Source organism: Botryllus schlosseri, chromosome 1, assembly GCF_051294905.1.
Source record: "Botryllus schlosseri isolate E-star chromosome 1, Bs_hap1, whole genome shotgun sequence".
NCBI classification, from domain to species: domain Eukaryota; kingdom Metazoa; phylum Chordata; class Ascidiacea; order Stolidobranchia; family Styelidae; genus Botryllus; species Botryllus schlosseri.
This window is the reverse complement of record NC_137236.1, coordinates 3,482,410-3,507,817: the sequence shown is the minus strand read 5'-3', so window position 1 is coordinate 3,507,817 and position 25,408 is coordinate 3,482,410. Positions and strand designations below refer to the sequence as shown.

General features: G+C 40.0%; 1 protein-coding gene across 2 annotated transcripts in view; it reads left to right on the top strand.

Annotated features, from left to right (window-relative positions):
• The window catches only part of LOC145438686 (uncharacterized), a 403,715-nt gene that overhangs the window by 137,373 nt on the left and 240,934 nt on the right, over positions 1-25,408 (top strand). Inside the window, exons 1-5 of one of the 2 annotated variants that reach the window (XM_080316393.1) lie at positions 6,471-6,701; positions 7,930-8,079; positions 8,950-9,129; positions 21,584-23,023; positions 23,671-23,984. The exons of the other annotated variant lie outside the window; for it this stretch is intronic. Coding sequence (XP_080172519.1) covers positions 6,629-6,701; positions 7,930-8,079; positions 8,950-9,129; positions 21,584-23,023; positions 23,671-23,984 — 2,157 coding nt within the window. The 5' untranslated portion in view covers positions 6,471-6,628. Of the gene's footprint in view, positions 1-6,470; positions 6,702-7,929; positions 8,080-8,949; positions 9,130-21,583; positions 23,024-23,670; positions 23,985-25,408 lie in introns of those variants that run through there. 2 annotated transcript variants of the gene reach the window in all.

The window sequence follows — 25,408 nt, the reverse complement described above, 5'->3', positions numbered from 1 at the left end:
GCTCCGTGAATCGGCAACTCACAATATCAGGAATAAGTGGTATACACATAGAATAGGCATTAGTATGTTTATCTGCGACTACAATCATTCTTTATGGGAGAATTTTATGCTCGCTTTACCTTATTCCTATATGGCAATGCTTCAATCGGGTAGCCTAGCCTGCTGGTGTGATCAGACAAGTTGACCTTCACGGTCGTATCGATCATTCCTATGTGAAACCGAATACTGTGCATGCATTTTTTCTGTACCACCATCACTGCCATATGTTTTTTAAGGTATTTTGGTTGGATGAAAATAAAGACTATCGCTCTAGCAATCAATATTGCGCAATTGTGTACTTAACATTTGAATCTGTCGCGATAGCCAACACCATGTTAGCGTTGACTGTCAAATAGGTACAATAAAAAATTCTTGCTGGCGAGAAATCGCAATGGAGATGGCGTCGAGCAAGTGTAAGTTAAGATATCGTGCCAGCAAGTTTGCAAAGGGTTAAGCAATAAAGACTCGCAACCGCGCCACAATTATAGACAATATTAATTTAACTGGCGAGTAATGGGGACAGTTGGAATTTTGGTTTAGCTGCAGCTTCATTACGAAAGCTTTCTGAAGAAAATGGTTGCGGTCAAGAATTTTTTACCGATTTTATCTTCAATTCGAGACCGCATCATATTTAGAGAACACTGCCCCTTTAGCAATATAATCGTAATGGAGATTTTGGTGCAATCGTAATCGCAATTCAATACGTTGATGAAGTAATCGCCGCATGACTGAGGGAAACTATAAGCTTGCAAAGGAGCAAAACAAATAAGGACCATGCGAATGGCCAGTACGTGAAGTTGACGGAGTGTTCATACCGTTCAGTGCGTGTACACAACCTCACGTATGATCAGTTATTTCGTGTCAAAACGTCATATTATAATGAACAGCGTTAATTCGCGAGGTAACGCTACTATTTGGCTTTGATTTTTCGAGAAGACATTCACCTCATATAGGATGATATGTATGCTGAAAGGATGTACAATCAGACACAAGCTCCGTTTGTGCATATCATAAGCATTCTTATAATAGGCATCCCTGTTGCATCACCGGATGGTGTATGGCAGGGGTCCAGAACTTTTTTATGGTCGCGACCCAAAATTCGATTTCAAAATGTTCCGCGACCTAACCTCTCAACTTGGCGGGCTGACTGCTGAGTACTGAAAATGGTAAGCACCTTCGACCAAACCTACTCGCGACTTTTGTTTTAGAACTGGCGAGTATGCGCGCAGCAATACCAAGCTTGCAGTTATGAACTCGTTCTCCTCCGTCCTTGAGTTTAAGAAAGTCAATCAATACTATGGCAACGTATTTATGACTATCGGACGTTTTCTACCTATATCCAATCGAAGTAATCAAGGATTTTAAGTGATAATTCGCGTCACGCGAAACACAGATAATGATATAAGACTTCCTAGCCGGCTGCGCCGTTCGAACATGTCCTGTGTATGTATCATACTTTCACCACATGGCACTCCCGTCGTATTGGTTTTCATGTCCCGACAATTTAATCTTAATTCTAATAAAAATACACGAACCTTTTCATCTATTTAATCTTATCGTGGCAATTTATTTGTGAGGTTTCAGAGAGAGAGAGAGAGAGAGATATGGTATTCTTTTTCGCCCGCAACATCAAGAAGCTTTGACGACGGACATGCGACCGCCCTTATAGTAAGTTCATCAAATCTACAGCCCCGTTTTCTCCTCCATGCTATCCGTTTCTGCTGAGCGCCTAACAAGATAGCCGCGCATACCAGTTTTCGAGACATGGCCGGGGATCGAACCCACGGCCTACCGATCAAGAAGCCGGACGCAACACCATTACACTATCTCGCTCGCAGATGTGCAATATGCTTCACATTTGGAAAATGATGCGCATGATTACCAGCAACTAATTTTTTATTGCATTCCACATTACCTGTCGTGCTAATACAACATCATCACAAAGATCAATGCCTTATCATCATTTTGGCACACAGATGTTGGTTGGACGTTTCCTTTTGTCCGTATTCTTGTGGAAGCAAGATAAGTTTATGATGAGTATTGCAAACCAAAATTACTCTGGTAAGTCAACTTTGAAATTTTTACGGGACTGCGAGCTTGTGGTGTAAGTGAACCGACTCAAGAATAGCATTCCGCAACCAAGGATTATTAAATGAAGATAATTGATGCGTCAAATCAAGTGCGTTGACAGTGCGTACAATGTGCAACGTGACGACCAATGCACCCCAAGGTACCTGCATAGTCAACTGAAACAAACAAACCATATATCAGTCGACGCCAAACATTTATTATGTGTATGGAGCTCATTTTACGATTCAAAAGTTGCAGCCGCATCATTTGTTCAATAATCGCTTATCTCATCATCAACTGAACGAATCAGATTGATTTACAGATGAAGTTCGATGAATGTTCGAATCATATAATCAAATATATTATTTATATTATTACGCAGTTAGATAAGTTCGAATGACAAAATTTTAGTTATATGGCTTTGCGTACGGATGTCATATTCGGAACATAAGACGGAATACACATGCCATACGTAGGATACCGTGCACATATAATTTTAATTTCACATTGAAAGAGATTTAAAATGCTGTGTGTATAATTGTGGACTCGAACCTCGGCTCGATGACTTGGACTCGGATTTGACTCGGTGGTGAATTGAAAATGACTCGATTTGACTCGAGGCAAAACCAGTGTTGAGATGACTCGATTCATGACTTGACTGGAGTCAGACTCGAGACAATTTTTTGAATATAGTTTGTGACCTCCCGTCTGTTATATGATCAAAAGATATTTTATTCACCCAAACGTAGTATACTAAAAAAATAATTCGCGAGACGCGCACACAAATTTTCATGTGTTTCTTTCTCTGTGGTGCCCTGGATGTCATTTGTATTGTGGAACTCAGATTGGAAGGGCAGCACTATTCGTCACATCCACCCATCGTGGCTATTGACAATGGACACATATCCAAAGTTTCAGTGAAGGTATGAAACGGGTATGAACGGGTATGAAACCATTTTCATAAACGACCCATATAATTTGGATAAATATCCTAATGGCCATAATTCCAAAGCTAGTTCAATTCGGAAAAGTATTAGCAGCTATAATCTGAGAGTAGTAGCTTAATTTTTCTGACGATCCATGTATGCACTGTCCCTCTAATCAAGTAACGCACCCTGAAATCGGTATTTAGGATTTCGAAGCTTACGAGATGTAGGTTAGGTATAACGAGTTCGCGGGTGCTATTCTGCTTTACGATAGTAAAAATCGGATGCACGCAATTAAACCAGTGTCGTGTTGAATGAATCCCTTGAAAAAGCAGCCCCAGGAAGAATATATGTTTATGTGTGTTACACGCAGATGACATCATTAGATCCACCGTCAAACACACTGATCGTTATTTATCATCACCTGAGCCCCACACAAGTTTGGGTTCGGATATTTTTACAAAGATATTTCGCTGATAAATCCTAAGTCGGCCTAAGTGTTAATATTTCAGAATACAGTCTTGTTGAATCCCAGTATGTTCGATCGAACCCATGTTAACAGCCACTGATTTACGGACATATCATAAAATCCCTAATTGTGGTACTTATGCAGGCAAACTACCTCTATCAATTACATTTCTTTTCCTCCACGACATACAGAGCGATATTGCATTTACTGGGGATATTGCTTGGATTCCGTTTTCTGGGTCGTGTAAACATGCTCTATGCGGGGATCAGAAATGTGCGTCAACGCAACGACCAATTGGAACAATGCCAACTATCCTATACGATTAACAGATAAACTTTTACCAATATGATGTTTCATTTGATTGCTAGTGAGCGTTTACCCATCAAAGTCAGCGAGTAATCTTGTCAAATATTTAACATTTTTGGATTTATAAAGGCAACTGCCCCGCCAGCACAAACAGTTTAGCATTCAATTAGTTAGAAAACTTATCATTATGTAATCGCAGCTTGGACTTCACCGATGTATGTCACGAATCGCCGTGAAGTCAACACTGCAGTGTTTGAATTTTTCCCATGGTACATATTTAACAATACCAATTCGCCCGTATCCACGCAGTGTTGCAAAATCAACGGAAACAAACAAATAATATCCAGTTGACTCACTCCAACATATATATCATTTACGGAAAGCTATGTATGCGCCATTGTTTATTCAGACATAACTTGCTGCCACGTGGTGAATCAGATGTGACCTTAGTAAAGAGAAATTATTATACAGTCATTGAAGATATCTATTTCCGATTGATATACAAAAAAGTTACTATCTAAAATCTTGTCGCGCCTAAAGCAGTTGTTAGGAAATATAGGTACTTGAATCGTTGTATTGAAAGAAATTCACCGCGTATTTTCAATTTAGCCCGCTTGATTTTCGCGCAGTCTAAAATAATTAGTAGGGAATCCGAAAGTAGCATGCTAATTTGAAGAAATACCATGCATATTCCACAGACTATGATTGCAGCCGCACTATTACAAAATCATACTTGACATGTCCACAAATTTTCGCTGTTCAACAAGTTCAGTATTTGCGCTTGTCTTTTACCATGCAGAATTTACGAAGCAATCCAGCGATATGCATCATTCGATGACTTACACGAAATTAATCATGTTGAGTGAGCTCGTTTCATTATCTAGTAGTCACACCGTAGGTAATCATGGATACTTTTCATCAGTATGCTAGGATCAAGTGATAGTGACTCATGGTAACGGCCATCAAAGACGTATATCTAAATTATTTGATAATGCTGCGGATGTCTAGTCGTATCGAATTCAATGAAGTTGAAATCTGTTGACTAATAAAGCAGTTTCTTGATTCAGTCGACCCATGTTCATTAGGGCTGTTCAAAAATAACTTTTTTTTCCTGATTCCAGCCATTCACTGATTAAATTGTCAGGTTGCCCTAAAAAACGCTGCACACCAAATTTGGTTCAATTCGAACATGTCTAAGCGTCCGCAGAGCCAATTAAAATTTTTAATTTACTACGTAAAATTAAAAAAAAAAAATTTCAAATTTTTCTCTCAACCCCATGAAAATGTTGAGATGTCTTCAAAGACCATGCAAATGAAATTTGAGTCAATTCCAACCAGTAGAAACGGAGTTATTTGAGTTTTTCGTTGATAATTCTCGGATTATCCACCAATCAAGGATAATCCTAGAATTATCAACGGAAAACTCGAATAACTTCACTTCTACTAGTCCGAATTGAGTCAAATTTTATTTGCATTGTCTCTGAAGACAGCTCAACAATTTCATGGGGTTGACAGAAAAATTTGAAAATTTTTTTTTTTCAATTTTCCTGTATAAATTAAAAATTTTAATTGGATCCGCGGAGCCCTATACTTGTTAGAATTGAACCAAGTTTGGTGTGCAGCGTTTTTTAAGGTAACCTGACGATTTAATCGGTGAACGGCTGGAATCCGGAAAAAAAAGTTATTTTTGAACAGCCCTAATGTTCATATTTAATTCTGGTTAGCACTGCCTCGCTCATTATTTGTGCACAGCGATCGGTGATTGCAGTTAATTCCACTTTAACGTGAATCCTGCAACATCACATTATATATTTAATAACTGGATGAACAGTTATATCAGTCAGTCAGTCAGTCAGTATGCTTTATTCATCTCACCAACAAACACATGTAAATTGGTATAGATTGGGAGACGACGGGGGACCGGTAGGTCTTAGAATCAGTCGCCACCCAGCGGAGTTATATAAGAGTAGATATGGCAAGATCAATACTAACGAACTTATGATAGTTAACCAATGGATATAAAAACAAACAACAGATAAAAGTCATGGAAGATCAGCAGTAAGCATCCAAGCATAGTACTGGTATACAATACACAGTGTGCACAGCAAAAATATGCAACAAAGCAAGAACAATGAAGACGAACCAAGTGGAACAGTATTACATCACAGTCAATGCAAATCATGGACCATGACAGTATATGCGGTAGTGCAAAACATCGGATGGCTTGTTATTACTTTCCAGAATTTGAAGAGCTTCTTGGAGGTAGGCGACAGATCTTCCATATACAATTGAATAGTATAGGTCTATTTATATTGAAATGAACCCGAATCTTTTCGGTGAACACTCGTCAGGGATCATCCTCAGCAACTAGTAGAGACTTGGAAAGAACATTGTATATCAACACTCGTATCACAAAATGTGACGTCGCTAGCATAACATTTCGAATCAGAGAGCGTTCATTGCAATTTTCCCAGGTGGTTCACGAGCTTCTTCTGTTTACAGAGTTATAGGCTGGTGTATTTTGATAAAAAGTCGACTCCAAGGCACACAAATGGAAGTGTGAATAGCCCCAATAACGCCTTGCCAAATATGAAGCTATCCGTCTCGTGTATAATTGGTGTAACTTATTTCATCAATCTCATTCGCTCGGTATTTTCCAAAGTTGTGAATATTATTCACAGGTCCTGAATACGAGGACTCGAATCTAATCCTTTAGTCTCAGCGCGGTACTCAAATAACATTTCTCAAATATTGTAGGCGATTTACCGTCTTTGTATTGTGTGATATAGTAATTAGTTAACATTGCGTGATCGTTATCATGGCGAAAGGGGGAGAAGCAAGAATTTCTGGTGTCGCTGATGTGCCTTCACCATTACTACCCGAAGGAAGCAGTAAGTAATTACTAGAATATTTGAGTTCCATCTATTTCCTCTAATATTATATATTATCCATATGATATAATATTAAAGTTATCTATTGACTGTTTGACCGTGTAAAGCAGCATATTCCCGAATTGATTCGCTCAAAAACATGCGCAAATGACCACGTAGAGCTCGCACGCCAATGCAAATAAGCTGCCAAAACAGATTGTTATGAAGATTACTCCAAGCATATGCTTTGTCGATTGGTAATCATTTCAGTGAAAATCTCGCCTGCGCACAACACTATACCTAATGACAATATATTCACTATTCACAGATCTTTGTTTCATTTAAAAGTGCTGAATTATACCCATATTCAATTGACAAACCTATTTTATGCTGACAAAGAGATTTTGTCCATAACTCACTATTTTCTCCTTAGTTTGTTTTGTTTCGTGTTTGCAACTGTATATTTATAAATTGCGCTGTAGCTATAGTACCGTGGGGCGTTGGTTGCCAGTGGCCCTCGGAAATTCGGCCCACGGTGAATTTCGCATAAAATGAATTTTCAATAAAAATGTATTCGAACCCGTAAATATTCTCGTCATCGGCCGTGACTGCGTGATCTACGCATACCCTGACCTCCAAATCACTTGGTAATAAGATAATTGTGTAATTCATGTTAGTAGTTGGGAATACATTTAATACAAAATTCTCCGCGTATCTCCCGCGATCTACGCATACCCTGACCTCCGAGTCACTTGTTAGTAGTATAATTATGTTATTGATTCATATTAATGGTTGGTTTATACATTTTATTACAAAATTCCGCGAGGGCCGAATTTACTGGCAACCGTACCGTACTGCACTTCAAAGTTTATTATTGGTATCATAGTTACAATGCGAATCTCATGGTCTGTGATTTTGATTGTTGTGTCATACTTAGCCTTTTTGGTTTTACTTTTAAATCTGTTAAAATCTTTTTGGTGTGCCGTTAACTCTCGAAAAGAGGCACCCTAAAAGTCTTCAAGTTCAATAAATATTCTACTACTATGAATACATTGAAAGCTATATTCAATTGAGCCGTACCACGAAGCATCTATTTAAATTATTGAAATATAATAATAATATTCGGTCGCTGCATAATCTAATATTAATGAGAAATTATGGGAAGTTCCCATGATCGATTCTTGATTTAAAAATGCTTTCAAATGAGTATGCATTGGAATATCAAACGTAATATTCTCGCGTGTCTCAGGATCTGCAAGTTTGGCCGAAGGCAAAAATATCAATCAACGGATCATAAACAGCTCGGTCAACGTTGTGGCAGGAGATCAAATTCACGGGAACAAGACCATCATCAACTACATTATGAATTCTGGAACTGGCGCAATTTCACCAGACCAACGTGAGTGTACTATGAAGTGCATCCTACTCCACCACATAGTCAACATAGGTCGTGTATATCTGGGGCAAAGTTATAATGACCTCATTCACGAATTTCTGATGACCAGACCTGACCCGATTCATTTTCTTAAAATAAGGACTTCGACTAAACTGCGGGCCTTATAATATGGGAGATGTTGCCATACCATGTTATTTTCTAAAACGTGCTGTTTGAGAAAACAGAGGATAAGTATCGGATTTCCATATCAATACCATCAATTTCATCCCATGATGTGGACGAATGCTTATGCTATCGAGAATTGGATACCATTTGGTCTGCATCAATATGAATCATACTCGTCACCTTTCGCACAACTTAATTTACACCTTTTAACAATCCATGCGAACGAATTAGGATCGTTTTCACAACTAAATCCTTACTTGAGTACTATCAAAGTCAGTCAATTCTACTTCTACTTCAAATAGTTATAGGTTGCTTATGGAAGAAGTACTCTTACTCGTACTTGAGTAGATTTAGGTTATTGACTACTTTGACCACCTCTGCATGTGAGCAGATAAAATGTGGCGAACACTACGAATTCCATGTATTAGTGCTACAAATCCGTTACGGTTTTTCCATTGTGACGTAACAGTCCATTAATATATATATATAGCTCACTTGGAAATATTTGGTCAATATGGTTATTCGGTCGTAAAAGGTTCCCGACCCCTGCCATATATCAATGAATACATTAAGTTGGGAATAAAGGCAATAGTGTGCAGTAACACTGATTTTGACGTTCAAGTGAATGTTGACTGACTATGAATAGAACGAATTTTGACATGTCTTCTATATACTCTATAGTTCCTTACTGTTTTATTGCATCAATAGATATTGTTACGGAGTCTGAGCAAAGATCTTCGTCTTCACCGGCGTATGGTAGGCCCATAACGGTGGAGGGTGATCTCATTGCTGACACAGTAAGTTATGGTGTGATTAACCGCGAAGAGAAGGACCGCACAACCTTCATCTCAGGAAATACGAACAATCAGAAACGAAGAACAGGAAAAGGTAATAAATGTCATATTCACATTAAATAGATGATGCACGGTACTTGATTAAATATTTGTTTTCAACACAACATATGTTTACTACAAGGTTCCCACAATCAGAGTTGGTCAAAGTAGTCAAGAAAGCTACTCAAGTAGAAGTAGAAGTAGCGACGAAAAAATCTACTCAAGCACAAGTAGAAGTACTTCTTCCACAAGCAACCTAAAAGTACTTGAAGTAGAAGTAGAATTGACCGACTTTAAATCTACTCAAGTAAGTAAGTAGTTGTGGAAACGATCATCATTCGTTCGCATGGGTTGTCAAAAGGTGCAAATTGAGCTATGCGAAAAGGTGTCGAGCTTAATTCATATTGATGCATATCACGAGGTATTCAATTTTCGAGAGCATTAGCATTCGTCCGCATAATGGGATGAAAATGATGATATTGATTGATATTGATATGGAAATGCGATACTATGGCTGGTGTCTGTTGTCTTATACAAAACTAAGCTCCATGATAGGGATATTGATGGATTTGCCAGGATAATGGCTAACTATATGTATAATTTGCAATTGCCTGAAGCAATTATACATCTGTCTGAAACCGCAACCAGCCAGGTGCTCTTACGCAGCCATGATTTTCACGTGGCAAGGTATTGCTTTCTTTCACGTCAATTTGAAACATCTTCTACGTGCTAATCTTTGATATAAGGGCTCTCATACAATGGTATAATCTACAGCAAGTCATGGAAGATAACTGTAACTGGTTATATGACGTCTAGAACGGAAGTTACAATGGTTTACCTTTCAGGCGTTCATTCAAGCGAACATCGTTACAAATTCAATTTTGCTGGAAACGTTTTTGCGTGTTCAATCTTCATTTCAAATAGGATATACATTGATATAATAGATTATACATGGTCCGATGTATGCGTATTCATACGAGCTATCCTTATGAAACGATTGTAACAGTTTATGACCAATACAGGTCTAGCTATCTTGGGTTAAATAACGACTCCTCTGTGTTAAACAATGGTTGTCCAGTATACTGGACAGCCGGTCGCAAAGGGTTAATGTTCATGCGATATTTTGTCGGGATTGGTTCATATATCCGATCCATATCATAGGCCGACACTGCATAGCCGACACTGCATAGCAGTGTTGGGATGACTCGATTCATGACTTGAGTCGAGTCAACTATTCGTATGACTTGACTTGACTCGAGTCAGATTGCAAAAATGACTTGACTTGACTTGACTCGGAGCTTCAGAAATGTGGATTGACTCGTGACTCGGACCAAAATTTACGAGTCAATTGCAAGTCATCCAGTAACGGTGTCGATCAAGTCACTCTGTCTCATGTATTTTCGGATTGTTCGCGATACGCCGGTGTCACTTGTGATAGCAACCAGTCATTCACTTGTTGTACGTTTCACTGACCCTCCATTGTTACATCACAAATAAAATTACCGCAAACGAAACGATCACAGCTTACATTGTCGTAGTACAGTGGCGGGCAACTTCTCCAGCCGGGGGCCAGATATAGCAAAATTATGTACTTGACGGGCCGGATTGCTGAATCGATGCATTATTCGCCCATTTATCCACATATACAAGTTGTAAATCGCATTTAAGGAATGTATTTAACGACAGCAATGTCACTTCAAAGCCATTTCTCGCCGATAATGACGAAGACAATGTGAATTTCAGAACAGCATTGTCATAAAGGCGACGCCATGTCATGCTTCTCTCTGATCAATCAACACACGCAGCAATCACTAATTAGGATTTCAAGGCGTTCGATAAGCCCAGTACCCCAAATGTACCAAGATATCCATTCATTGGGGCTGAATAGGTGACGTGATAGCGTCGTTGTTCAACTGTGTAGCCTATTTCATCTCGATATTAAATTCATGCGGATCGCGGCTTCTACGACATTTGAAAAGTGACCCGCGACCCGGCTACGGAATCGAAAACAAGGAATATCAGCCTGGTGTAAATGACCATTGTAGTCAACAAACGCCATGATTACCACACACGATATTAGGGTTGAGTACATCGTAAATGCCGATGATGCAACTCTTCCCGTTTCGACGAACTTACGCGTAAGCTCCACTCTCGCACGCTGCGCAGTGCGCATACATGTATTGTATATAATAACATACAGTCACTAAAATTTGACGTAGTAAGCAAGTAGCGGGAAATTTTGGCAGACTGTAGCCACGGGCCGCATTATCATATAAGACGGAAAACTGTCCGTGGGCCGGACAAAATCCCTTCGCGGGCCCGATCCGGCCCGCGGGCCGTATGTTGCCCGCCCCTGTGTAGTAGATCAATCTAATAGCAACGCATCTTTTTTCTTAGACGACTCATTGCTTACATTGTGCAGTGCGCAGTGCTCACCTTTACCAATGCCATTTTATATTTTAAATCGAACGAACATAGTTTGTGAGTTTATATACACACGGATGTGTAGACGGACGTAGAGCACCTTATCGATTGGTTTCAACTTTTCGAAGCTTCGTACGATCCTCTAGGTCCTAGGATCATAATTACAGACGGCCGCATGTAGCTATACAGTTACTCACGAATTTTATTAGCACTTCAACGTGTGCGTGAGCGATACACCGGCTTTATGCATGTATAATCTATATTTAACTTTATATTCGTTATTTGAATTAAGACAAATGGCCAATTAATCTGTCTTTCGGCGTGTGATTATTACTACGTTGATATTGAGCAGAGTATACCTGGGCGTTTCTGTATAGGCGCCGAGTTACGGGGTGGCGGGGTGGCGCAGCCACCCCATGACACAATTATGGGGTGGCGGCCACTCCATGCAAAATGCCTAAACGCCCACCGTCTGCGCTGTCAATTAGCGAGTCCGTTATATCGCGTAAATGCCAACTATCGCCTTAAACGCCCATATAAAATGTAATCCGTGATTACTAATCAGTGATTACTAATCAGTAATCACTAATCATACAATTGAAGCGACCTCGTTGACGGCGTCGATTTCGACACGCTTGCGCTGAGAAACACCATCTCCTCTTTTCACCAGACGAACGAATTCACGTTCTACTTTTCTCAATTGAATTGTATTTGCGCGCATATTCGTTTGCAAAATAATTCTTGAGTTAGTTTTGTGATAGTCTTTTTAATTGGAGCACGAAATAGGAAGGTGTGTTTGTGTATGCCTGCGAATAGAAATAAATTCGTGCGCAAAGTGTGCATACTCATTAATCTAACAAGGCTTTACTAACTTTTATCGGGATATGCAGCAATGCATCTCAAACGTCGTTATAATGAGCAAACAATTGTCGCGATGTCAGACTCGGTACCTCATTGTGCTGTACGCAGGTTGATGAATTACTTTTTCGTTTGCTATCATCTATAGGCTACTCATTCTTGTCTGCTTTATATATTCGTATTCCGTCGATGTCACTTGTCAGTGTTTAATTTGTTATTAATACTGCACAATGTGCAGTGCATTGCGTTGAATTACGATATCAAATATTGATGCAACAAGAGATTATGTGGCGCAAATGGAGATTATGGCGCAAATTCTGAATTCAATCGATTAGTTTGAGCGGGAACCTTTTATGTTCCAATAAACTTAAATGCTGGATGGACTCTATCGGTCGCAACCATATCACGGAACGAATTTCAAACCATCAGGATTTGTATTCGCACTAATAAGGATGCGGCATGCGCCCATATTGCTCTTGCTGCAATAACGCCTTTGATAATTAAAATCGCGCCATTCCGCGATCGAATTCGACTGGCTGATCGGGACCTACGCAGGCCGTTGGCTCCGGACTGATATTAACCAGCGCGTTGTCGGTATTAAAACACTGCGTGCGTAGCCAGTGAGTTTCTCATTTAAAACTCGAAATCCCGTCCTTTTGAAATGCCAATTCACTAATTCGTATTATCGATGCTGCGTAGCCTACTGCAAATTGGCGAGAATCATCTGTATGCGAAATGGGTCTTCGATATCTCATGCGCACCATCTTCGGTGATTTGATTTAGCGCGTCCGCATGCAGGCCTGCAACCGTCCACAGAAACACTTTCGCCAAACAATAACAATCTCTGAGTGTGATATTGTTTGCGATTATGTATCTTTTTGATTAAAACTTATGCCCGCGTCTAAACAAATTGTGCTCATTGCCATTGCCGAATCTGGGTATTTAGGTATGACTTGACTAGCGCACCCTGTCATTCTAATTATTGCGGGTTTGTGGCATGTCTGCAATTTCGGTATCAGCACAACCTTGCCGGCCGATTGTACAGTCCGATAAAATTGATCCCTAATATGTATTTCGTGCAGCGTACTGATGCTGATTTCAGCAAACTAACGATCGTTATGAGATGTAAAATTTCGACTTTATCGCTAGAAACTTAGATTTCATCGCGTGCTCTGAGAAACACCATCTCCTATCGCGATTTGACGACCAAATATACATTCACCTTCTACAAATTAAAGTGCAATATTTGCATCGATGAGGGCCGCAAGCCGCGTTTAAAATATTTTGTGAACCATTTTTGTGATACATATTCTCTGAGCGCAAAGTGGAATAGCACGAACATTTTTTGAAGTTCATAGGTCAATAATATTGTCACTTGAGTATATTGCGGGCCTGCTGTATTTCGCTGGGCTAAATTTGCGAGGACTGGGCTATTTGGCGCCTGGACATATCGATATCGAAAGCTGCGACCTAAATGCGTCAATTGGTTGGTTGGTTTTGAGGTATTCATGGTGTTTGTCGACTACTATGGTCATCTACACCAGGTCGATATTCTTCATTTAAATTCTGTAACTGCCGACTTATAGCACGGCCCACTTCTAGGCTTTTTGTAAGACACCGCTTACGCGGATGAGGTGGCGAGGAGGAGCCTATAGATAAACCTCCAACACTTGGGTTTAGGAAATGCGTCAATCAATTTGTGCCTATAGGTTTCATAGTCGACGGTCTTACTGCGAGCGCAAACGCAAGGCCGCATATGTTGAACGACACATTGTCTCGTAATCGCGAAGATAGTTAGACTCAATCTAATACATTAGGCGTTCTTTCATTTTCACAAAGGGGCAACAATATTTAAAACAAGAAATCGAGTGACAACATTTTGCGCTACTACAAGCTTGTAGAAATTTTTTACTTTTGATAAATCTATTGCAAATCATTTTGCTTTATTGTAGTGTACGAAGATATACTAGGGTTGCCATACGTCCGGAATTTCCCGGACATGTCCGGAATTTCACTGTTAAAACTGCTTCCGGGAGGAATTTCTAAAATATGCCTAGATGTCCGGAATTTTGAAGGCTTGAAGTAAGCTCATAATATTTTCGTAAATCAACAAAAACGATATTATTTTTGGGCACATGTTATGCTACATGAATTTTTTCTTCGCGCCTGGCAATTTAGTATCATCTATATTGGCTTTAATATGGGGACTACTACCCTCGCAAAAACTGCGATCAAAAATAAATGAAAATAAAATTCATTTACAAAATAAAGTCTAATTGTAATCGCGATTACAAGATAACGGTATATTCAATATTCATAGAGTCTGTGAGTAAGTCTGGACAAATATGCCGACCTTTAATTAATAATCAGTTCATCAGATTTTGAGCTGGGCCACAGAACATTTTCAAATTGGAAATGTAGTCGCGACCATAAAAGGTTGGAAACCACCGGATGTTCGGTGTTTACATACCTCAGTCGTGCAGTGCGCAATGGGGTTGGCTGATAAATAATCTTATCGGTGTGACATAAACATGACTTAGCGATGTACGACTACGCTCCTTGCATTTTCGAAGTCATCATCCTCCACCAGCTTACCTCTAACTCTGATCGTGTGGGCGGAGAGAGGATCAAAATTATATAGTAGTATATGGAAGAACCAGTATCATTCACATAATTCATTCAAATGATTTAACGACCAGATGCATATGGTAAGCTCGCAGAAGTTGCATCGATTACCCTGCGGTGGACCCTTGATCAGTGCTTATTTGGGCGGGAGGGGGCTGAAGAAATGTGGCTTCGGCGCTGGTTATAACACAGAACCACATACTCCTGAACCGGATCCTGACCGCCTCTAGTCGATAGACAAATCCTTACTGGTGCGACGTCATATTGATGGACAATGTGCTCATCATACATCATTATGAAATCCGATAATGGGCGCTGAAGAGCCTCCGGAATTTGTGCCACTAAAATATGGTAACCCTAATATATATACTACCAATATGTGACTGGTTTTGGTTGGCCTTGCAAGTTCACAATCTGTGCAATCCATTTGGGATGATATTAGAAGTTTCGGAAATTACCTCGCGGCCACTCAAAACCTTCTCACGGGCCACGGGTTGGCCGGCCGGCATAGCGTTTGATCTACAAACTAATACAGTCTATAGTTTTATCTACAAACTAATAGATCTGCATACAGTTTGATCCACTAACAAAGCATGGAAAACTAATATAGTTTAGTGATTTATACGCAATGAATGGTCGCCGCATCACTTTCCCGTGACCTAAGGTTAAACCATCGGTGAAGTGGGTTACGTCATAATGCTATACCTCAAGAGTACCATACCGGCAACAACAACAGCAACAACCTGCGTACAGCAGTTTCTTCAAAAAAATAAACGGCAGGATTGGTGTTGCAGTGAAAGAGACTGATCTGCCGCCGGGGTAGGAAGCTTTTTTAACAACAGCTAGGATATAACAAAATGTTTCGGGGGAATAGGGATATGAGTCAGCAGAGGGCGATAGAGAAATATGCCTCATAAATTTCAAACTCGTAGCCTGGATTAGAATGAAAAGGAAGAAGGAACATCGCAGGTTTTTAGGCCACATAGAGTGATGCTGATATCTGGCTCGTCATACCGATGTGGCCGAGTTGGAGTTCAATGCCTGTATCTTGCATATCACTATATCTAATCACTGTATCTTGCATATGCTCGTATTGTTCGCAAAACGCTGGTTTAATCTGTGAGAGCGACCAATCACTCAATGATTGTGCGTTTTACTGAGCCTCCATTGCTAAAATAAATCGACAGCAAACGAAGTGATCGAAGCTTACAGCTTACGTTGTCGCAAAATAGTATAGTGAAGTAATTTATTAGCAAAATGTCTATTTCTGTTTTCTGTTCTTACCCTAATCAAAGCTTTTATTTTAATGAAATTGAATTCGAATTTAGTTTATATAGTCCACAACGATTGGCGCAGGTTCGAATTGTATCATATCCATATTCAAATAGGTAATGTATTGTATTTTATCAATTCATTTCTCTGTTGTCTATTTTGGCTGGTAACTATAAACTGAGACTATGCAGTTATAGTTACGTAGTTTAGCAGTTATACGTAGCCTATATGTGAGCGATACAACGCCTTATTGCATGTATATTTAGCTCTATATTCGTTCATCGGTTCTATTCAAAATCAATCACCACTCAATCTGTATTTCAGACAGCTAGCAAAATGCAATAACGTAATCATGCCCCCTACTTCGAAAAGGAAACTTGATTTGAATTGTGATTGGACTCGTGACTTGACTTGATTTGGGTCACCTCCAAAAATCGACTGACTTGACTTGACTCGAGTCAGCTTCGAAAGTCGTTTGACTTGACTCGAGTCAAAATGTTCAATGACTCGAAATTACTCATGACTGAAGCTAGTGACTTGGTCCCAACACTGGCAGGTATTGTCACGGGCGTACACAGCTGCTGTAAGCTATACTGATATCATCAATAGCTGCTATACCAGTGTTTATTTCTTTATGCTTGGCTTAATGCGCAAAATTTTACCGATTTTTGCCCTAAAATAGGGGGTGCGAATTATACATGGGAACAACAAGCCTTGTAAAAATCTCCCTCGATAGAAACTTGAAATCACACCTTTATTTGTGTTTGTTTCCAATCACGCATCACTTTCAGCTACCGTGCCCAGTAATTCGTATTCTCAGTGTAATGCGCTGCCAATTAGCGAGATACGTGTTGCCAATCAATGAGCAGCACAGAACTCGATCTCCTGCTGAGTTAGTTTGCCGTTTGTACGCGAGCGAAACTACATCATTGAGCACGACATTGCTGCACGCGTACGCGTCAGCGACAGGCCTTAACAATCGCATCTTCAACAGGCCATGTGCGGGAGATGCAATCCCTTGCGTAATCAGTCGCATCTCCAACCGATCTGGTGCGCACGACATAACCGTAGGCCCAAGTAATCGCATCTGTAATAGGACTCGTGCTCGAAATGTCGTGTCGCTGGCCTCGTAGGCTTTGTCTGCTATCTACTGTGGTTTAGATACATGACGTTAATTGCATAATAGGGCTGTTCAAAAACACCCTTTTTTCCGGATTCCAGCCGTTCACTTATTAAATTTTCAGGCTACCTTAAAAAAACGCTGCACGCCAAATTTGGTTCAATTCTAACAATATAGGACTCCCTCCACAAATCCAATTAAAAATTTTCATTTATTGGAAAAAATAAAAAAAAATCACATTTTTCTGCCAACCGATGCAAAACGTATTTGACTCAATTCCGACTAGTATAAGCGGAGTTATGTGAGTTTTTCTTGGATAATTATCGGATGATCCACCAATCAAGGATACCGTAATTCTGCGTCGAATGCATTTCAATCCGAGTTTAATTTAAATCCTTTTGAATGGCATACGGCGTATGACAGTGCTGGAATACTTGGTTGCTTGTACAGCAATAACTTCCAGTTATTATATAATCGAAATTATTGCCGTTGCTGTTGGCCGTAGGTTGTCATATCCAGGAGACAAAATCCGCTGTTTCCCCTCCCATCTTTGACGTATAATTCGATAATAAAAATATAAAAAACATAACTAAACTTGGCCGACGTATAATTCGATAATAAAAATATAAAAAATATAACTAAGCTTTCACTAATTTCACAATTTTCCAAATAGCCCTTACATTACTCATGTGGCCCACCATTGGGCCATGCCCCAACGATTGAGAACCCTTACTCTCTACATAAAGTTTAATTATTACTATGGAAAGTTATTGTTGCATTTGGAAAGTTGCAGTAAAGATTTGCATCTATAATTTTTTGATATATTAGGGCAAGGGTCGGCAACCTACGGCGGAATCGTCCAGCCCGCGACGAAATAACTAGTTCCCACGAGAATACGGCCCGCCGTTTCGTAATGAGTTCCAATCTGCAGTGCAGCACTGCTTGGAAAGAATGCGGCATTGCTCCAATATAAAGTATCCTACGCAGTATTAGTCTATTGTTAAGCCATGAAACTGGTGCGAAGGCGATCGACTAGTAGCCTATCTCGTACTGAAATTAGGAGATGGAGAATGTTTGTGGAATAGACTAGACCAGTGCTTAGCAAGCAGGTGTATTGCGCAACCGAGGGTATACCATACTTTTTTAAGGGATTTTGCCTCTCAGATAGGGTGCGACAATAAAGGTGCCGTTCCTCTGCTCCGACGCAATGACAAAATCTCAAACTTTCCCTGTTTCATCATAGATAACTAACATCCATAGGTTAGTCATCTGTAGTTTAATTCACCAGAAGACATTTTACGCTAAGACAACAAGCCTGAATAGTGTTTTTGTCTCACAAACTGAATGACAGACAGCTAGCCTACCTACCTCAGATATTACTAGAAGCAGAGCATCAATATGGCGATGTCTTGTATATCTGCCATGTTCGCGCATTAAGTCGAGAAGCTATGCTTGCACGAGTGTATGAACTGAGAAATGAAATAGCAACTTTCCCTGAAAATACAAACATCGCCAACTCATAATCTTGTCATCGAAAATGGGTATCTAATCTAGCTTTCGTAGTACATTTAACGCCACATCTAAACAAATTGAATTTGCAACTTCTGGGGGAAACAACTAAATAGCCTACATGAGAAGTTGAGACGCATTCGAAACAAAACTGCAACTCTGGGAATGTCAAAGTACAAAGAAAATTATGCTCACTTTCCTCTGGAGGAGAGTAAATCTAGTACCAGCACTATACATTTGTAACTGTGATATAGGAATATTTAATTACTGAATTTCCACCCGCTTTTCCGATATTCGTTCTGTACAAAATATATTCGGACTACTCCGTACTCCGTTTAATGTAAACGCCAAAACATTTGCCAGAAAATTTCAAATAGGCCCATTTGAAATGAGATGGAGTTGAATTAAATGACAAATTTCATACAAAGAGCATATCGCTGAATGACTTTGACAAAGAGTACGTTCTTGAAATGGGTCTTCATCCTAGCTTGAACAACAATGCAAAAGAAATGGCATCAACTTTTGTTTTCAACTATGAAATTCACGAAGAGCTAGCTAAGATCACGTATTCCAACGCCCATTTAGAATATGGTCTGATTCTTACTTCATCTGACTTGTTAGCAGAAGTTGAAAACCTTTCACAAATCAAGCTGCGCCAAGTGTCACATTTATCCTGCGTTGTTGAAGTGTAAATACATGTGTTTTGCTCTTTTTGTGATTTGTATGATTGAGATTGCAGCATTGTAGGGCAATATACCGACGTGATCGATAAATATAGTAATAAGAAAATATCCGGCCCGCTAAAATGTTGTGCACTCGAAATTTGGCCCGTGACTAGCAAAATGTTGCCGACCCCTGTATTAGGGTATTAGATACTCGAAAAGTTTAAGATTTGCAGGGTGTCTGTTTTTAGCTTCTTTCTTCGTTATTCAATCAATCATGTATACCATTTTATGTTCTTTCGGTTTGAAACTACATGACAGCATTCCGCTGTCCCCTCATGCGCGCAGAGCTGTCAAATATGGTACTTTCTTATTTCACGAACGGCCTGGCGAGACCGCTGAAACTTAGATGTTTTGCCGGTACGCAGCAAGAACGTAACGCAACGCGTGGAAGTAATTTTCCGCGAATATCCGTGCATAGTGCACATCCATAAAACAAGTAAAGTACCACGCACCTGAAACCTCCTAGATATGCAAACTTGACCCAAGGCATTGCAGCAAAACGCAGTGTTCACGACTTTAGCAAAATCAGTAGCCTGAAAAGGTAACCCAACGAAATTGTCATTGTCAGCGGTCTCGCTTGAGTGTCCGAAGTGAATTATAACAGATTGAAACGAAAGTGAATAAATCAAGCGATATATTTTATATATATAGAGAGAGATCAGGCACTGTCGTCTTTGGATGTGGTTTTTGAACTTCTTGTTTGCAAACCATTGTGCCATAGATATCATTAGGATGCAGCTAATCCATCACATAGCTCATTGTTGAGCAAATCGAGCAGAACTGATACAAATACTGTTACTGACTATCGATCTCGCTTTCAGTGAAATGCCACTCCATTTCTTCGCTTGCTTTTTTTCTGTACTACTTTTACTTCTCATTCAGTGTACATACCTCCTCTTTACATCGCTTGGGCCGGGGCCGGCCAACCTGTGGCCCGCGAGAAGGTTTTGAGTGGCCCGCGAGGCAATTCTCGAAATTACTTAAAATATCCAAAAATATATTAGCCAGGTAATTCATTGTGAACTTGCAAGGGCAACTGAAAATATGATTAGCCTGACCGTGGACATTGGGACGTTCATGACTAAAATATCAGTTCTGACGTATTGACGTAGCCAAGGGTCATCCACAATTTCGTAGATATTCGTATATAACCATAAAGTAGAATATTTCGCGGTCAGACTTATTTGACTTAATATTTTCCAGCACCTCGTGCGATTTATTGCCGATCGATTTCTTGCTTTTAGTAGCGTTGTATCCTCAAGGAAATTAAACATATCCCTAATATACGGAATTGAGTTCAACTATATCGGCAATTATGCAAAAATATGTGGTCCGACATGCGAATTGGCGTCTGCACTCGCGGAAAGATCGTCAGCGATGAAAACTTTGCACAAAATTGACGCACGCTCACTGAACTTTCGATATTGATATGTCCAAGCGGCGATTAATCATGTCCTGGCCAAACGAGCCGAGCGGTATACAGGAACGACCCACCACAATATATGCAACTAACATTATTTTATTGATCTATCTTCAATGCCTTTGAAAAAATTGGCGTTTCGCGCTGCTAGGACACGTACAGAGAGTTTTCGTGACATAAGTGATATCGATTTTGTTGTTTATAGTATGTAAATCTTTTTTGCCATTACCTTATCCGGGTCACTCTTATCGGACGCCCAAAAGCACATCTGCATGCACATTAATCTTATTTGGCTCTTTAGTCGAAAAGGTTGGCCATCCCTGGCCTAGGCCAAGGTGGGTGTCTGATTCCATAGACTACTCCAAGTGGTTTCGACACTTTCCTATCCTTTCATTGTATCGCAATTTTGTGGTGTATTGAACTGATAAGAATTGCTAACAAACCGAACAGAAAGAGAGCCATACCAGAAATCGTTTTATAGCATGTCTTTTTTGAAATTACTCCTTTAAATTTTGTGCGATACTTGATAAAAGCTACAATAATATTTTTTCGACAGGTGAAGATTACAGGAAATTGATAGAGGTTATAAACGACCATACTCGACAAGAAACGGCAAATAGCATTCGCGAAGACTTCGAGAATGAATTTCTTCACGAACCTGACTTCGAGGTTTTCCCGCAGATGAAGGAAGTCAAGGTTGATGACTACTACAAAGGGCGTTTTCGCGATAAAAATTCTTCAACTGACGAAACTGTTCGTGAATCTAAAAGAAAAGATTTTCAAAGTCAGTTGATAGAGGAAGTCGGGTTTTATCGTCAATCCGACAACGACGGTAAATCGATAACAATGGAAAAGATAATGGAATCGCTGTCAAAGTATGAGAAATTACCTTCAAACGATAAAGTTGGTTACACTGCTATCGTCGCATCTGCAGGATCGGGTAAAACCACCCTCATGCGGAGAATTGCTCAAAAAGCGCTCGGAATTTCATCTGTGAGTGACAACGGTGAACCGAAACGAAAAATGATACATTATATTGAATTGAAGAACATGGATGCAAAGAGCGGTATCAAAACATCCAAGTTTCTATTTGACGGTCTCTTCAAAAATGAATCTGAAGAGGACAAAGCTTTCGAATGGCTGGTCGAGAATCAAAGTGATGCAGTTATCAATTTTGACGGGCTTGATCAAATGCAGTGGGATCTTGGGGAGTGTAGCCTCAGAAAAATTACGCCATATAAGAACGCGAGCTCTGCGATCATCATGTACAATATCTTATCCCGCAAGATCCTTCGTCACGTCAAGATCATCGTCTCGTCACGTGAATTCAAAGTCTCCGAATTACCGGCGCAAGCACGCCCTGTAGAAATAATCACCCTCAATGGTCTCACACTACAAGATGCTTATAAACTGTTCACGTGTCTTCTCTGTGACAACGGGAAGCATCTCTGGGAGAAGATTGAAATCATGTCACCGCGATTATTACAACTAGTATCGGTCCCGGTTTTCCTGATTTTGATAGCGGTGGTGATGGGAATTGATCCAGATAGACCTCCTCCGTCTACCGTGACAGAACTGTACAGCAGGATCCTGTTAGTCTTACGGAGTGTGGAAAACATCCGAAACCGTAAGCAAATCCTCTCGATTATCAACAAATTGAAGGCAATGGCGTTTGAAGGCATGAAAGAGGGACGAGTCGTGTTCTACAAAGCAGATTTGGATCGGTTTGGAATATCCGCGGACGAAGTACAGGATTTGATGACGAAAGTGCCTGACAACAACATCCTCAGCCGTCACTTGATGGAAGGCGACTTCACATTCTTCTTCTGCCATCAAAGCATGCAGGAATTTCTGGCAGCTAGTTTTATCTCGGAAACGGAGCTTGAAAGGTTCTCTCGCTTTGATGGCCAACATCTACATGAGAAACGATGGTCCGTGGTTCGAAGATTCGTTACAGGCATCGTTTACATGAAATCTACTAGCAAACTTCACAGCGGTAAGTAATCATGATTTTTCGCGACTATTCTGCCGCAGCACCGATTGATTATTATGGGTCGCTTATAGTTTATCATGAATTTGATGGTATCGTCAAAACCGAAGGGGTGAAATAGTCGAAAGATCTTAAATTCATACACGGCCGGTAAATAAGTCTTTACATTCAGTCGGCTAAATAAAACTTATGGATCTAAAATCTGCATAACTTCACAGATTGATCGTGAGCGCTACCAGGGCTCATCGATGATCACTATGTGACATTGTTTGTTTGTTTGTTTGTTTGTTTCGTGTATTTATGGTGTCTGTCGACTAAAGGTGTCATTTACGCCAGGCCGATATTTTGTATTTTTGATTTCGCATCCGCCGACTTGTAGCACGGCCCACTTTTAAGCTTTTTGAAAGATATAGCTTCCGGAGGGTGAGCCTATATAAACCTCCAACACTTAGGTATACATTCTGGAGTCGATCTCAGTCGGATATGTGACATGGATGCGCATGAAATGCTCCTGTTATTGTGGACTAGCGATTAGAACTCAATGACTCCATTTGAACCCTCGCTCATCACACTCACGTAAATCATACAATAGTTATGTAAACAATAAGGCAAGAAACATTACGAATACAACGACAGTGTGTATTGCTTGACAGTCTCGGATCAAACACAGAAGCAACATATTCTTTATCGATCGATTCGTTCACAACTTCACGATGAGACTGAATACGGAGACAGATACGTTCTCATGGAACTATATACAGCAATCTACGAATCGGGCGACGACAATCTTATAAAAGGTCTTTCCGTCATTGACGCATCTGGCATCTCATTGGATCGCGATGAAGCTCACATCGTTGGATCGCTTGCAGCAAGGAATCAGATCCTTGGTTCTTTGAATTTACCATACTGCAGCATCGACGATGAGCTTTTGGACATCATTGCAAGGTGTCTGGAAAATCGAATACGAGTGAGTCATACTTTTTCAAATGATTCATTTCGTAGGAAAACGATATTTTGTGTTATTCTGGAATTTATTTAATTTTGAATCCTCCCCTCTTCACATATCATATGGTGAAATATTCACATCTTTTCGCGGCGATGCACTGTTCGTAGCAATCCATTCGGGGTCATATTTTCACGTCGGTTAGGCCTATTGTGGGAACCATAGCAATTTTCAAAATCATATTCGATGGGAACGATCTAGTAGCAACCTGCTCAGCGAACTATGAACATACATGATATATGAGTACGGTATATCAAGATTATTTTCATCGATATCACGAACCCGACAGCGATGGCTTACTTTGAAGATTAGCTACTCCAAATAGTGATTTGCCATAGACATCAGCTGTTATCCCAAATCATTGAAGGCCTGTATGACGACCGACCTAGTTTAATTGCCGGGCGGTGAAAGCTGGCTAATTGTGCGCAATATATGACGATGGTAGACGGCACATTGGATTTACTCTTCAGAGTGGATATTATGCAAATGTTCATTTTTCGGGAAACGCAATACCGGTATCAAAGTTTATTAGCCAATATTAAAAGTTTTTTATTCTACGATCATAATTAACCTGGATGAACCAGCTTCCGTAACCTTCGCCCTTAGTCTACATAAACTTTGATTAATCAACTTGGGTGAATGCTGATTCCAATTTCCAGCTTCGGTATTGCTGTCTGATTATTGTATTGTTCAGTTTCAACCTTGTTTGTTAGCATTCTTACATGGTCAGTGAGTTTTGTTGTGGAAAAACAGTCATCCCCGGTAATTGATGTGAAAATAATATTATGCTATGTACACATTAACTTAGCAGCGATGTTCCCTCTAATTTTTAACGAGTCTGCGCGCACTCTTCAACTCACTGCGCGGTCCTTGGACAGCAGTGCGTAACGACTGAAAAAATGATCATCACTTCGGAGTTTTTGTGCACAGCTTAGATCTTCTGTGCTCAGAGGACGTGTCAGCTCTGCGCAATTACGCACGTACTCAGCTTAGAGGAAATATTGCTTAGCATCTCGCGTAAAGATATCCTTTGCTGCCCGAAATTTAGAACCAGAATTAACACGCCACAGAATAAGTTTAAACTCTTGTCCCGGCTTACCACAATAATTTTGTCTTCTGATTTGGTCTCTTCCAGAAACAATATATGGAAAGAGGCCTTTTTCGACTGCATGGTCTGGAATTATTCGTCACTTATGTCAAACCAAATTCAGTAATATCGCCAAGGATAACATTACAAGCACCAATGTACCGATTCGTCGAAAGTCGGGGGTTTGGTTGATCCATGCTGATTATGTTTTCTCGCGCGATCAAATTTGATACAACCGATCAGTTTGATTATGTAATGGTGTCAGATGTGAGTGAGAGGGTGAACAATAATGGACAATGAC